The following is a 16,725-nucleotide window of genomic DNA, read 5'->3' as shown; positions in this document are numbered from 1 at the left end:
CTGTGTCTGTGTGTCTGTGTGTCTGTCTGTGTGTCTGTCTGTGTGTGTCTGTCTGTGTGTGTCTGTCTGTGTGTCTGTGTGTCTGTCTGTCTGACTGTGTGTCTGTCTGTCTGTGTGTCTATCTGTGCGTGTGTGTCTGTCTGTGTGTGTGTGTGTGTGTGTCTGTCTGTGTCTGTCTGTCTGTGTGTCTGTCTGTGTGTCTGTCTGTGTGTCTGTCTGTCTGTGTGTGTCTGTCTGTCTGTCTGTCTGTCTGTCTGTCTGTCTGTCTGTCTGTCTGTGTGTGTGTGTGTCTGTCTGTCTGTCTGTGTGTCTGTCCTGCGTCTTTTCATAGTTAACCTGAGCTACACTATGGACCTTTCCCTTGGGCTTCGGTTAATAATAATAATAATAACAATAATAATAATAATAATACTAAGCCTTGCATTTCACCTAGCGCTGTATCACGTCGCTGAGATGTCTCCAAAGCGCTTCGCGGAATATACTGTAAAGCGGATTGACCGTGTACTTTGCGGGCGAAACGCGGCAGACAATTTCACACAGCGGTGTCCCACAAACGGTGGTGAATTGAGTGACTTTTTTTAAGGCATCATTATCCCCGGAAAGCGATCCGCCAATCAACTGACAACCGGGTTCTTACTTACTGCGAGGTAAACAGAGGCGTGTGGTGTGGGAAAACTTGCCTTCGGTTTCCCCTGTCTGGGAATTGAACCAGAGTCCTCTCGCTTGCGAGACGAGCACGTTAACCTCTACCCTACTGGACTCCACAGATGTGCAACAGTTACCTAATGTTACTTTTCATGAGGAAATGCATAAATGGATTTAGTTTGTCCTGTGTGTGTATGTATGTGGGCTGAAACTAACATGAACAATCTGTGTTTTAGTCTGATTTTAAACTATGGGGATCTTATTTCTGCTAAGGTCCACAGTACCATTGAATGTAAAAGCAATGAAAGGACCAACAACAACAAATTGCATTTATGTAGCGCCCTTCACGTCGGGAAGACATCCCAAGGCGCTTAATTACAGAGCCACAAGCACATTGACTACTTCAGACACAGGACTCATTTTTAAACCAAGGTTTACATAGGCTGCCATAACGTTTGCATGATAAGCTTCCAGTTTCTGTATAGAATAACTACAGTTTATATTTGCAACTTGACTCAAAAATACAAAAGATAACGACATTTTAAGTGATGTTCTGTTACTGCGTGTGTATAGCAAGATATAGTATTTGTAAGATACTTAAGTAAGTTGAGTTCAGTATAAGCCATCACTCTAGCTTGGCAATGTAGGAGGTTTTCAACTTTTTCAAGGCTAAATGTCAAGGGCACAGATTGAGGTGTTTTTAACAGTGTTGCTGATTTTGAGGCATCGGAGGGAGATCTGGGATCTGCTATTGTGATGCAAATTGCAAAGCTATTTTCAGCATTTTTATTGTGTCTTCTTTTCAAACTGATGTGTGTCAAAAGAGAGTTTTTCACCTACAAAGAAATGAATGTGCACCATTCATATTGAACAACTATTCACAGGTCCATTTTAATTGGTAGACAGGGTATGCTTATTACAACATCTTCTCACCTGAGACTATTATTTTTGGTATAAATTAAATGCAGTATAAATTAGGCATGGCATTTCTGATCAATGGAGATAAAGATTTCTTCCTCTTTGAAGTTCGGTGTCAAATTTATTGTAATAAAAAAAGGTTGACACCTATTTCTTGTTGAGACCTGTTTTTTCAATGATTATACGGGTGAAAAAACAGACTGCATGTGATTCTCTGCATATTTTGTGGTTTTGCAACCCACAAATGTTGTCTCTATATCTAAATGTTTATATTTGCCCACACGTTTTGCCCACAAACTACACAGTTAATTTGCTGAACAGTATATTCTGTGAAGAGCTTTGAGACATCTCAACAATGTGATAAGGCGCTATATAAAAAAAATCCTTGACTGTTTGTGGGACACTGCAGTGTGCAATTGGCTGCTGCGTTTCGCCTACAAAATATACAGTCATTACACTTTTACAGTATATTCTGTGAAGTGCTTTGAGATGTCTCAAAGAACTGATAGGCGCGATGTCAAATGCAAGGATTATTATTATGTCAAAGTGCAAGGATTATGATATGTTCATCAAAGTAGGACATTAGGACTGGGAGCTGAAACACGTTTCCATTTTGGTTTGTTGGAAAGAAAAGTTGCTTATATTCTGCCCCAACAAAGTGCCTCTTAACCTTTGAAGAGCACCTTCTACTGCACCGTCCTGACATTTTACACATCTCACACCAACCATCCTGTGGTTTTTCTGAGTGAAATTGTCTTATCACCGCCAAACTAAGATCAATTTTGTGTTGTGATTCAAATCTATTTAGAATGCCGCTGTTACTGTGAAGATGATTTTTGAGAAAGTAAAGTAGGAGATGCACAAATTGGGGGGTAATTTAGCAAAAATAAACAAATCCGTTTGTGAGAATCTTCTTTTCCTTACTCTTAGTGATGTCACTATCTTTGTTTGCTTGTGGCTTTTCCGTGTCTTGTAAATCCAGCAGTATTGAAAGATATTACTCTTTTGTAATAGTATATTGACTACTAAATATTTCCATTTGACATCTGTCTTTTGTCTCTACAGGCTTATTTTTATCCAAAGTATCAAGGTGAGTTCAGGCAATCTGTTGAACAAGTTTTACATTGACTGATGTTCTACTTTCATTACTTAACGTAGTTCAGTCTGGTGTACGGGAACCAGATAGACATGTACATTCACATGAAATAATGCGTAGAGACTGAAGCTGCATTAGAAGCTCCTCTCCACTTTTATATCAGTGGGAGATGGTGCTTCGTGTGGCACAATTTGCATATAATTGAAGGTCATAGAGTTGAATTTGCATGTATTTGAATGTCTTATGAACAGTAGTTTTCTCTCGTAACTCTTAAGAATATGGGGAATTAACACACTTGCATTTTTAAAGAAAAAAATAACAAGAATACCATGATAATTTAACATTTGTTGTTAAAAGTAAAATATTTTTGCAGCTTTCTGGTGCAAAACTGAACTTTTTTTTTGTTCTGTTCTCTTCAGAATGCCGTCGTCTTTATGGACCACCTCAAAACCAAAAAAATGAACTGGCAACTTGTATTCACAGTAAGTTATCACTTAGCTCGCACTTGCACAGTAGTCAGTGCAGTGTGGCATTCAAAGACATCAAATTAGCTTGCTATACTTTCGTATCTAAAGCCTGAGCTTGAATTGAGCCTACATTATTGACACAAAAGTTACTTCTCTTTACATAAAGATAGTTATGGAGAAATTCCACCTCAGTGTAGACTTAATTTTTAGTTTTGCTTCAACCCAGTTGTTGATGGAGAACTCAGCAGAGTTCAAATGTAAATTACTTTACATAAGAACATAGGAGTATGAGTAGATCTGATGTCTAGTGCAGGATGGTCTAAGCTTTTGGCTGCTGAGAGTTGGATGCCTGATTTGAGAAATGTCTGTGAGCCGCATAAGCAATATTTTTGGTGTTTTTGTTCCAGAAACGTAACTCATAAGAATCATATAGAAATCCTAAGTTTTAAATTGTGTAACTGAATTACTTCATTTCACTATATTGTATTTACAATTCAAACTTTATATAGGCAATGCAAAAAATCATACAAATTAAAAACAACAATATACAGAAGTTAAAAGCCAAAGCAATTTACTTTTTCCAAATTTATGTTATTTCCAGATATCCCAGATCAATGCACACCAATGCCTTGTCATGAAGAAGGGTATATGGAGTGTGAGAATTTGAAAGGTGCTTTTAACTGCATCTGCAAGCCAGAATGGAAGGGAGAAAGATGTGAACAAGGTACTGTGTGTATCTTAACTTTGCAAGTACACTAATAAACCATGACAACAACATATTACATTTGCATAGCGCCTTTCACATCAGGAGGACGTCCCAAGGCGCTGGACAGACGGATGCCTTCATTGAACAATGCCAACCCTGAAAAGAGCATTATTGCAGTTTGAACCAAGCTTTTGTTTGGTTTAATAGAAAAAATACTCAAGCTAATGTCATGGTTAAGTGTTTCTTTGAGTAGTACAAAGAAAATTAACAAATTTTAGTTTGTGGAACGAACATTACATTATATCGTGGAATCATGGCTAAAGTTATAACTTTGAGACCCCAGGTTTCTTTGTTACCATGTTATACCAGGAGCAATAATTACTATTCTGTTCTTCATGGCTCATATCTTTGATGAATGCTTCCCCTTTAAGGTCTATGTAGTCCCACTTTTCTGGGTGTTTATATTAGGGGGGAAAAACATATTATTACAAAAATGATGCTACTCCAACACCAGAAATATCTTCATATTGCAATGTTGTCTCTTTTTTATTTTAACTTTAATTGTACTATTTATATCTTATTTTAACACATATAAATGTTCTTCCTTTGAATGCTTTTACTTACCTTTTTATGTTCTTTCCGCTGCCACCGTCTGGTTTTGGAAGATGGGAACAACTTTTTGTTAGAGAACAAGTATTCTTAGAGATTCGCCCCTCAAGTCTACTGCTCAAGTTTGATTAAGCTGGGGCTCTGAGGAGCTAGGCAATCAAAGGGACTCTAGGGTGCATCTGCCTACAACAGTGGATGCTGTCTGATGTGATCTGCATATTGATATCTGCATATCTGCAATGTTGAGTGAGTAGGTGCAAAGACCAGCTTTTACTTAGACAGTGAAAGGTTGGCTTTGCTCAAGCCTTGTGAATGATACATTAGGAAATGGCAAAAGACAGAAATTTTACAATTCCATGTACCTCCACTCAGCAGTAGAATCTGGGAAATCTTTTTTTCTTATTATATTTACTGTAATGTGAAATCTCTTTCTGGGTAGCTATATTTGTTGAAACTATCGTATAAATTTCAAACTAGCCTTTGAATTCTTCATAAAGCTAAATTGATTTTATAATACAAGAATTTTTTTAAAATGTTCATTCAGTGCTTTTAATTTCCATTGCTCAGGTAGGTTCAAGTCAATATAGATTTTTTAAAAATCTTTCTGCTCTCTAGATATCGATGAATGTGACACTCGCAATGGAGGCTGCAATCAAATTTGCATCAATATGCCAGGCAGCTACAAGTGCTCCTGCAATGCAGGCTTCACCATGGTTTCAAGCGATAAAATTTGTCAGGGTAAGAATTGGTTTCACAATCTACAAAAGTCTATTGTAATGATTTCTTTATCAATACAATTAATGATTGATTTCAAGATAGGGCTAGTCCAATATCTATGGAGCCAAATGCCTTGTTTCTGTGCTCTCAAGTTATGTGTGACTTGTTTCTTTGTTAGTACATTTGTATCTGTATATTTCAAAGCACAATGGTACAATGAATGAAACAATGAAACAATGTGAACGTAAAAGAATCCTATTTATTATCTGTGCTGTTTTATTTTTGCAATCGTCAGTAACATTTATCCACCGAGTTCATCTTTGGAAAGAAATTCCACCTGTAGTTTACATTTCGAAGCTGGTTTTCTTTAAGTTTTTTTAAGAATTGCAAAAATAAACGACTTCAAGATTAAGAGTGAATTCTACAATTTGCTACATCCTGGATACTTTGAAATGCTACATTCATAATAACTCTTGCATTTGATATAGTGCTTTATTATGTTGTTGAGATATGTTGAAGTGATTCACAAGAATTTACTGCAAAGTGCAGTAACTGTATTTGTAAGCAAATACACACAGGCAAATATGGCAACCAATTATGCAAATCATCATATTCTAGTATACCTAAACATAACAGTGAAGACCAGTTTTCTCCTCAGTCCACGCTTCTATAGTATTATTGAATAATCCAGGGACTGTTGATGAAATTGGATGTCTTTTTTTAAACTGTGATCAAAATAATGTTGTGAAAATGTATGTTGTGTTCTAAAAGTGGTGTTCTAAAAATGATGACAACATGATACGAAATCTAGTTAAATAATTTTAATTTGCAGATGTCAATGAATGTGGATTAAATCCAGATCTTTGTGGAACAGCGAAGTGTGAAAATACAGTGGGTTCTTACGATTGCAAATGTGCTGCTGGATATAAATACAACATTTCTACAAAGTCATGTAACGGTAAGAATTCTTTACAGCAGCTGAGGTTTTTGGGCAGTAGTGTGCGTCTTTCACAGAAGTATATATTTATACAGGAATGAACAGATTCAACCCTGCCAGGTTTAAACCAACTGAAAAAACCACAACCTTGGGAAGTCTTTCCAATTTGAATTCAACCATAACTTTGGAAGAAACTGACAGGCGTTTAAGATTTAGAAGGTAGAGGAAATGTTGCAGAGCGAAAGCCAATACAAAATGGAATTGGTCATATTTTGTGAGTTTTTATTTTGAAAATCATTGAAACAAGTGAACTACAACATTTTGTTTCATATCCTATGCATTTTTAAAATTCATTTGAAGAGTATTGAACCAAATCGATGACACAGCTGTTCAGTGAATATCTTTGATATGTTGCAATAATGTAACGTGCTTCTTCAAGAAAAAAGGCTGTGAAATCTTACAGGTGGTTTAAGCTGTCATCTTCCTGAAAGGATGGACGTAGCAAGCACTTGACAAGTTCAGGGTTAATTGAAATATGAGAACATGTTCAGCTCTCCACATATTTTATTCAAAATACTGATCAGGAAACTATCTACCCCGCTAGCAACAGGCAGGTTTTCAGCCATTCTGGCCCCATTCTCTGAAAATCCATCCTGGAGTCCCTCTGGCTCGCTCCCTCCCTTCCGTTTCAAGGCATGTCTCAAAACTGACCTCTTTGCCCTCACTTTCCATAATGTTTCTCCCCCATATATATTTTCAAATGTATATATTTTTTATTGACGTACAGGCAGTATCTGAAACTGCTCTGTGTAGACTAGTTCTCAGAACTGGTTCAGATGCTGCTGATAAATTCATAAAAATCTGCACATGTAAACATTACGCTGGTATCTTATCTTTAAGTTACTAAATCTGTTTTCTGTGATTGGACAGGGATTGTTTTGGGCTTGTGGTTTTACCTAAACTCAGCCACAGCAGCTATTGTGACTGAGGGAGATATTTGGCTTGGGTTGAAAGGAATGATAAAAATGTATGAATAAATACATTGAAAAAGTGAAGTAAATATTTAAACATGAAGATTATACTGATGAATGAATGTGTAGTATAATGAGTGGAGCAATAAAGAATAGTTTGTAACTATGGAACATTTTCTGATTAACTGAGGCACTCCCACACCCCACCCCGGAATTGATTTAGATTTGGGAGGGGAGAGGAGAGAAATCTGCAGACTTTCTGATATGCATTCAGCCAAGCTAACAAGTTAATCTTCCACAAAATTGAATTTGGAAACTTTTTTTCAAAGAACACACAAACAAAATTGAATCTGATTTTCCTCCTCTGCTCTTAGATATAGATGAGTGTGCAACCAATATCTGTGCACAAAAATGTGTCAACACTCAAGGTAGTTACACCTGCTATTGCGATGGAAAGCAAGGATTAAAACTGGCCAAAAACTTGAAGAACTGTAAAGTAAGAATTTTGCTGCTCTTTCTTGCATTTACATCTACACACGTTTTACAGCTGAGTGTTTCACTTCTTGTTTATTAAATAATGTACTCACATAATTTGTATCAGTTGGAAGCATAACATTTAATGAAACTTGCGTGAAGTCTGAGCTGCAAGCAAATTGTAGAGGTCGTAGAAAATCCAATTAAATCAATCATCTACACAGCGCGGCCATAATTTAATGTAGCTGGTAAGTGGGCATGTGGGAATTCGTTATTGCAGCTGGTAAGTTCACATGCCATGAGGGTTTAAGACTATATTTGCCGTGATTTAATGCATCTCGACATGTCACCACATGGGCACTTACCTGCAAACGTTACCCGCCTCCAGTAAGCGCGAGAGTAATGGAAGGTAGGGGAGCGGCGTTACAAGTTAGGAGGTGAGTAATACAAGTAGTGTAAAGAAATATATACATATATATACTTTTTCAGAAAATTGTACCTTGCCTACCACTGAACACTGTGAAAAATGCAGCCTCGCTCTATCTCGGAAGATTCTTTAATGGAGTCCCGGTGATGGAATATAATTTCAAAAGAAAGCAGAAAACCAGGTGAGATTGCTGCAAAGATTAATGATGTATTTTAATTGCAGGGTTTAGCAACATTTAAAACTCAGTTAAGATCGTATTATGCAAACTGACACGAAAATAATAATAATCCTTGCATTTGATATAGTGTCTTATGTCATTGAAAAGTCTCAAAGTGCTTCACAAGGTTTATGGTAAAATGTGGTGGTTGTATGTTTTGTAGGCAAAATGCTGAAATGCTCAATGGGGCTGTGGGCTAGCTCTTTGCCACTGAAAGTGGCTTCTTGCTGAATTACGCTCTTAAAGTCAGGTCCTCCCCCCCCACTCCCAACCCCACACACTCTCACTGACCAGGACATCAGTAGGTGCATAAATCCCAACAGTGTGATCATATCACTGCTGTTCATTTATTAACATTGAATGTCATCTATTTCACCATTATATATGCGTGTTCAAAAACTTAAATGTAATGATATTTAGGTTAGAAATGCAGCACAAAGATACGTTCTGTAATCTACACTGTTTATGTCTAACAATTACTTTGTTTTCTACATGATCTTTAGCCTTGAAACGTTTAATGTGCCAAATCCACCATTCTGGGCAGTAGGCCGCAGAATTGTTTTTCTTCCACTGTTCATTTCATTCTGGAAAGTAAAAACCACAGGCATTTCCTTGTGAGCTGTGGTGACATACAAAAAAGTAATTTCTTATATGAACTGGAAAGCAGCAGTAGATTGCAACTGCAGTGATTGTGAAGGGCGCTATATAAATGCAAGTTGTTTTAGGTATTACCAAGTTTTGTGAAATACGTATCAGATCTTTTTTTATGAATTGCGATACTGCATTACTAACCTAAATATTATTTAAGTTTTGAACAAGCAAATATGGTGGTGAAATAGTTGACATTCAAAGTTGATAAATGAACAGCACTGATATTATCACATATGCTTTGCAGACTGTGAATGGCTCGTGCAAAGTCTTACTGCAAGTAAGACACCACTGGGAAGAAGTCAGTCGCTTTGCTTTTTAATCCAGACCTTACTGTTTTGGCATTTGGGCTCTGCACATTTTCCAAACTGAAAGTCACAAACTGGTTTAGAACATCGCAAATTAGACACCAATATGGTTTTGTATTATATGTCAAATGCAAAGATTATTATTAAAATGTAAACTTGATAAACAAGCTATTTGCCCATCAACCTTCTAATGTCTGAAAACAAAATTATGAAATCATACTTTTCCTTGACTTACTCTTCATTTTCTTAAACAAAAGTACTGTTTGGTCAGCTCTGTATCACAGTGGGTTAGAATATTGTCCTTGCACTTGTAGCACATAGAATCCAATCCAGCTCTGACTAATGAGATGAAGTGAAAAGCTCTGAGGGTTAAGTGTCTTTAATTCTTGATTCAGTTACTTTTGGGCAGAAAGCCACAGTCTAACGCAGAACATTTTCTCCGTAGTTTGGAGAGGCCGGATAAGGTTTAGGAAATGGAACTGTTGCACTGGTCGAATGGGAAACGATTATTTTAAGTTAGGTGTTAAAGCATGCTATTCAAGCAGTCAGTCTAAAGCTAGCTTTACACTACACCTGATCTATGTTGTCTGCGATGTGACCTTGTAATTGATAAGTGAAAAAGTTAAACATTTGCACCACAGTTGCATCTTGTGTTGATCGATTGGAAGAAATGCACTTCCTTGTCTTCTAATTATTGTGCACTATTCTGCACTTGATTGTCAGCTCATGAGAGTTGTGAAGTGCTTGTCATCGGGTCAAATATATGTTGTGTCATTTTGGCTCAACCAGTATTGTAGTTATTTTCATCAAAGGTGGTGGGTTGAGCTCCACAGCAGAATTTTAATTTATAATTTAGCTGATTTTCTGATAGAGTACTACGTAGCTGCAGGTCCCAACCTTTGGAATCAGATGAGAAAATGATGGCCCATTTGCTTATTCAGGTATAATTAAAGATTTCATGGCAGTATCGTAAAGGAGCCAGGGTGTTTCTCTCAATTAAATCCAAACCCCAAATCCTGGGTATCAGTCATTCTTTCCAATGCTGTTTGTTATGTGTTGCTGTGGAAGACTAGTTGCTACATTTGCCTGTGAAACACAAACCACACTTCAAAATAACTCATTGCCTCTAGTGCTTTGAGATGGTTTGACATGATAAAGTACATCAAAAGCAAGGTTTTAAATATATGGTGAAAAACGTTTTGTAAAGAATCGTACCTAAAAGTGAGAGAACTCCTGTGTGGCTTTTGGATTTGAGATTACATAGGACCTGAGTTGAAGTCCACACTGTAGTGTGCACTGCAGCATCCTCCATCCTACTCTTTGCAGTCGGTTTACAATATTTTTTACAGAATAACAACAAAATTATATTTATAGAGCGCCTATCACATCGGGAGGACGTCCTAATAACAGGAACGGAGTGAAAAATGCAATGTTTAACAACAGATGTGCTACTTATTCCTGTTATGAAATCTTGCATTTTTCTTTCCAATGTCTGTTTTTCACCATATATTTGAAAACTTGCAAATATCAAATAGAAATGGTATTTTCAAGTTCAACATAACATTTTAAGTTTCAATTCATTCATCTTCTCGTTCAATGACTTTATGACTTAAAGTAAAATAGCAATGAAAATGTTTCTTTAAAGCCTATCTGAAATGGTTTTTGTAAATTTTGAATGCTGCTTGAGAATTTGTTGCTATTGGCCATTGGTGCTTGAGTGACTTGAGAAATACCTAAATGTGAATGAACTTACCAATGGAGTGCAGCAGAATTTGCAATAGGTCTGCTCACCAGAACATATAGTTAGTTCAAAATAACATTATGCTTTCCATGCACATTATTGTGAGTAAAAGGGGCATATCAAGAAAACCTCTCTGATTTAGAGGATCTAGAATATAGTGTTGCACTGAAGATGGGCTGCCTTCAGATTCTAAAGTAACCCTCATAGTCCACAATTTTCAATTTTGCCTTTTAGTTTTGAGTGTTTCATAACTGAAGAATACATATTTCTATTCAGAGGAACAGTTTTATTTATATTTAAAATTGCCAGTTAATGTATACAGTGAAGGTATATATTCTAATAATCTTTGTTTGTTATAGCGCCCTTCATGTTGGGAGGATGTCCCAAAGCTCTTCACAGGACTTACTGTGAAGTGTAGTAAGTGTGTATTTGTTGGCCAAAATGGCAGCAGTTTGCACACAGCAATGTCCCACAAACACTCAAAATGAGTGACTAATTTTATTTTGGGGGATTGTTGGCCAAGACGCTCAGAGGCGAAAGTGCTACCATGGAGACAGGCTGCCACACATATGGGAATATTGATTCTCAGCACATTTATAATATGTGTTGCAACATTTGAAATCATACAATGCTTTCTGGATGTTCTTTACTAATTCCTGTGCCAATATTGTGTTTATAAAATGCCTTCTCAGAGAAAATACAATTCATGAATGACGCAAGATGTTGGCAGTGGCTGTGGTATTACATGTCGCATTCAGAAAAGCTAATATTGTTCAGACATTTTGAGTACTAAATTGGTTGTGTTTTATCATTTTATCATTTTATCACACGTCTGTAAGCCCTTTGTGCTGCCACTGTTTGAGTAAGACTTTGTGAAGTGTTCAGACAGAATCCGCACTTGGTGTCACAGCATAATAGTTCAAAGCAGCTTGCACATTTTTAGTAAAAGTTTGTAATTACGGAGCAATGCAGGAAATTCAGTTCCAAAGGTACTGTACTTTGATGTGACTTTTATAAATAGGGAACAGTAGTGTTAACCAGTCAATACGAACTGTTTCCTACTTTCCCATTTGGGAATGCAAAAATGCAAGCAAATATACTGAACTACATTTGGATATATCCTTTCCAGACACTGCTCTTTTCAGGGCTCTGTGGTATAGGTTAAATGGTAATAGTTTTAATGGAGTGGAGGAGAAGGAGGAGGAGGGGAAAGATTTATAAGAACAGATACGTAGGTCTTTATAGGTGCGAGTGAAAGTAGATACATAATTTAAAAATCGAATGGAATGAAATCCACCCTCTGTGGTAGTGTCAGTAGTCCAGTTCCTGGACCAGGTGGTTCCGCAGTACTCCAGCACAGCGATGACAGCACAGCCAGGCTATAGGAATTCAAGAGACAGACCAGTCACTGCGGACGGGGATTCTTCCCACTTGGCCCTTGCAAGACAAAACGCTAATAGGTCATGGTGGTCCTAACTAGACAGGCAGCAGGAAAGCTTGCAAGAGCAATGTGGTTTTAGCTGGTAAGACTCCAGCAGTACCCCACCCTTGGCTCTTCCAAACCTGTGCCTAATACTCTTTGGATTTAGGTAAGCAAGATGTATCCCTCCAGGGAGAGAGTGCACATTCCAGTCCAATAAATACCTCAGGAATTTCCATGGGATGGGATGCATGGAATTCTCAGTTTAGTTTGGGTACACGCTATGCATGGTGATGGGTTCCCGGTACGGTCAGATATCTGGCTGACCAAAAACATGTACGAAAATGGAATGCCTCACTCAAAATAGCTGTTGATACTGAATCTTTAGCAAAGGGAATTGTATAAATAGTTGAGGAAAAATAATATTAAAAAGTATGGGTAAAATTGTGTAATATTAGAGTAGATAGCTTCAGTGGTGTTGCTAGCAAAAGCACAAACATGATCAATGTTTGGTATTTATTTGCCCAAATTTCTTCTTGTATAGTCTTTTTAATCAAATATCCATAGAGTGTTAATATAGTTGCATTTCATGTATGAAACAGTGTTATTCAATTTCCAGTGAAAGACTTGTGTAATAATACATGACATCTAATATGTAGATTTACAGTGGAATTTGACTTTCGAACATATGATACTGAGGGTGTAATATTCCATGCTGGTCACCAACAAAACAACACCTGGATCATGCTAGCTGTTCATAATGGGAAACTTCAGGTGCAGTACAAGAATGCCAATGGAGTCACATCGGGCGTTACCAGTGGAGGTCCACTTATAAACGATGGTTCCTGGCACATGGTAAGTTTCAACTCAATTGGCTTGTTTTCTCTTTCAATATTGAATTATAAGGCTGTGTTAATTTAATAAAGAGTCACTAACCTATGTAGCCTTTACCCCTCTTATGGAAAAGTTCTCACAAAATACTTGACCATCTCTTCCCATCCTTATTGTTTTGACACCCAATTCTGTACTAACCAGATAATCATGCAAAGATCATTCAAGGATTGCTTTGTCAATCTTTTTTTGGTTAGATTTATTTAATCAGTTTAACATAATAAATAACACAATGAAACATCCTGAAACATGAAACCAGCCTATAAAACCCATGAAACCAGCCTATTTAAAAAACATGCCCAGAGAAGATGGATTGAGTCCACTTTGCAGTTGCCTCTATCAGGGCTTAGCCATGGTGGGTTATTAATTCCAGTATTTGAACACAACCTCCTAGCAATGCTGTAAATAACTACTGCATCTACCAAGATGAGTACAACTTGTTGGATTGCCAACCTATGCTCGTGTAAGATGTGAAGTCCCAGTATACATTCCAAGCTTTTATATTTTCCATTTCAGATTTTTGTTGAAGAATCAATTAACAGCTTAATTGTGAAAGTTGCAAGAGAGGCAGTTATGAATATTAACATTCCTGAAAGTCTTTTTATGGAGAATCGAGGATTATTTAAGATCAACATATCTGTTGGAGGCCTTCTGAGTGACGAGTTACATGTTAAACCAGTAAGTTATTCTGTTAAACATCAATTATATTCAGGTAATAAAGACTGGGCTGTCTTTTTGACGTGAAGGGTGCTATACAAGGGTAAGTTGCTAAAGTATACTTTCATGCTTTTTTAAAAAAAGCGGTATAGAATTTACCATGGTGAAAATTCTGACATTTAACAACCAGATCTGATAATTAGTAAACGCATTATTGATTTGTTATGAAACTTTGCATTTTTCTTTCCATCCATCCTTAAAGACTGCCTGTGAAACTGGACCCCCTTCACGGAATTTCAACACAGTGGTTTGCTCTGAGTCTCAATTAAATAAAATGTCATCACATCTTGTGTGCCCCAGACGAGCACACAAGATGTTTAATAGAATTAAAAATGAACTTGGGATCTATTCTGCAACACTGATATCAGTTGAGTTAAGCTGAATTCCCATTTTTCTCTGCATTGAAACGCATTGTTTGTCGCGATTGGGAGCAGCAACACAACAGAGAAATTTTAAGGCCCTTCAGGCCTCGGGATAATGGTTGGGGCTGAGGATTTTTTGATGTTCTTACTGCTCCTAATTATGGAGATCATTGTTTAAGAACAACTAGAATTAGGATATGCCTTTATTTTTATTAGTGCAAAAATCCTTAAATAAAATCATTTTAACAAATGGGAGACCGATGAACTTGTTCTCTTGCCTCATTCTTCACTCATCCAGCTATGATTTGGTAATACCATCAATGTGTCTCATTCTTCATCTGTGCTTTCTGTTACCAGAGGAGAAGTACAGGTCACCAAACCGAGAGAATCGCACAGGCAGCTATTGCATTCTTGGCAGTAGAGGGATTATTTGAGTACAAACCTGCAGTAGCACTCTTTGCCACATGTTAACTCTTATTCCTGTGGCATTGTGTGGCATTTGAGTTAAACTGAAAGGTTCAACTAATCTTTGGATGAGACAATAAACCAAGACCCCGTCTGCCTGTTCAAGTGGATATTAAATATCCCACGGCTCTAATCAAAATGGGAAGAGAGGTTATTGCTATAAAATCGGGAATTAACCTGGAATTGTCCTCTTGGTTTGCGGATCAAGCTTCTCTGTTTTGAAGAATTAAAGACACGGTCTTTATGTCCTAAGTCTGTTTTAATTGCAGTATTAGGATTTTGAGGATTAAATCTGATTGTGCAGTATCTTTAAGATTAACTCAAGACTAGATGCCTGCATGCGTGGATGGAACTGGATAAATGAAGAGGATACTCTAATAAGTGAAACCATAAAACACGATGAAAGATTGCAGTGTTTCTCTCACTTAGAGAGTGGATCTTACTATCCCGGGACTGGATTTGCATTCTACAACTTCATTTACAGTAGGTGTATTTTTGTTCTGTTTTATAATATTTTTTAGGAGGGGATGTCTGATGCATATCTATTTCATAGTTTTAGTGTGCTCTGTTGAATTTGTTGACTCTATAAATGTAGTTTTGATGCATATGCTGCTGTTAGCAATTGATCAATTTAGCATATCCTGACACTATATGAAAAGAGAAGGGAGCTTTCCTTGGTGTCCTGTCCAACCATAGTCCCAAGACCAGTTGCTGTATAACTGTTTCTGGGACTTTGATGGTGTCAGTGGCTATAGTGTTTTCCTAAAAATCAGTTACTGCATTTGGTACTAATTATTGTGAAATATTTGAGACATTTTGAAAAAACTGAAAAGAATCAAATTGGTATGGTCAATATTATTTTAGTCTAATAGTTGTTAGTAGAATTACCGCCCAGTGAGAAACAGCATGGAGGTTCATAAGATTGGCATGTACCAGGTTAGTTGATCTTAGTCAGTGCAGTAGTTGGGTAGCTATTAAATGAAATGGGCTAAAGAAAAATCAGACAAAGTTTTTGCTCCTGATTGCCATCCAGTAACTTCACCTGCTGGGTGTGTATATAAAGGACGTCAAGCAAGAAGAGGATCTGCCTCGACAATCGATAATGTGCGAAGTATATTCTGCCCTCTGAACCCTTCCCCACTCCCATTACATATCCAGCTCCCTGTCTGGTCTTGCACTTGAAGAAAGATAATTTGTTGAGGTGTTGGAAGGATCTGGCCTTGGCTGAACCACACTGCAGCTTAAGTCAACCTCTTCAATGTATGATGGAAGAAATTTGGAAGGGGGTAGATAACCCTACAAAAGAGTGTGGTGATAAATACAATATTTTATGTCAAGCTGTTTGAATATTCACGTCTTGTAACTGCAGCAATAATTTATTATTTATTATGAAATTTGTGTTTCTTTGAGAAACTGTTAGATCCAATTAACATGAGTATAATACATTTTAACTGGTTGAAACCATGACTCTTGGAAAATATGTTTTTGGAAGATTTGCAACAAACATTACATAAAATGCTCTCAATATTTGCTTAATACAGGCACAGGAGAAAATGGTAACTGGGCAGTGAACGTGAATCTTGTGATCCGGCCTGCAGCAGATACTGGAGTGTTATTTGCTTTGATAAGTGACGACAAAGTTCCACTCTCACTTATCATTATGGATTCAAGTTCCACAAAGAAAGCTGATAGACAGGTATCAAAGTACCAGCTTGCTGATGAAGTACATTGGCACAAATAGAAGTTATTGCAGTCTAACTAGCAAATTAGCAATAAAATCAGATAAAATGTTAGCATTCTAAGGGAGATTTCTTCCATTATTATTATCAGTGCTATACAAGCAAATGAAATTCAGCGAAACCCTGTTATAGAGTTCCCTGCATACAGTGCTCATTATATTGCAATCCTCTGAATCCAGAAACTGTAATGTACAAAGTGCAAGAATATAGCCAACGTCTCAGTGCCTCTCAGCACTGATCCTGGAAGCTG

General features: G+C 37.1%; 1 protein-coding gene across 1 annotated transcript in view; it reads left to right on the top strand.

Annotated features, from left to right (window-relative positions):
• LOC103177557 overlaps window positions 1-16,725 on the top strand; it is a 50,216-nt gene that overhangs the window by 30,790 nt on the left and 2,701 nt on the right. Inside the window, 11 exon segments of the mRNA XM_007891780.2 lie at window positions 2,629-2,653; window positions 3,079-3,141; window positions 3,728-3,850; window positions 5,057-5,179; window positions 5,991-6,116; window positions 7,441-7,562; window positions 8,030-8,148; window positions 12,961-13,156; window positions 13,709-13,870; window positions 15,051-15,219; window positions 16,278-16,432. Of these exon segments, the coding sequence (XP_007889971.2) occupies window positions 2,629-2,653; window positions 3,079-3,141; window positions 3,728-3,850; window positions 5,057-5,179; window positions 5,991-6,116; window positions 7,441-7,562; window positions 8,030-8,148; window positions 12,961-13,156; window positions 13,709-13,870; window positions 15,051-15,219; window positions 16,278-16,432 (1,383 nt within the window).

Source organism: Callorhinchus milii, unplaced genomic scaffold (genome assembly GCF_018977255.1).
Source record: "Callorhinchus milii isolate IMCB2004 unplaced genomic scaffold, IMCB_Cmil_1.0 Scaffold4, whole genome shotgun sequence".
Lineage (NCBI taxonomy): Eukaryota > Metazoa > Chordata > Chondrichthyes > Chimaeriformes > Callorhinchidae > Callorhinchus > Callorhinchus milii.
This window is presented reverse-complemented; position numbering and strand designations above follow the sequence as displayed.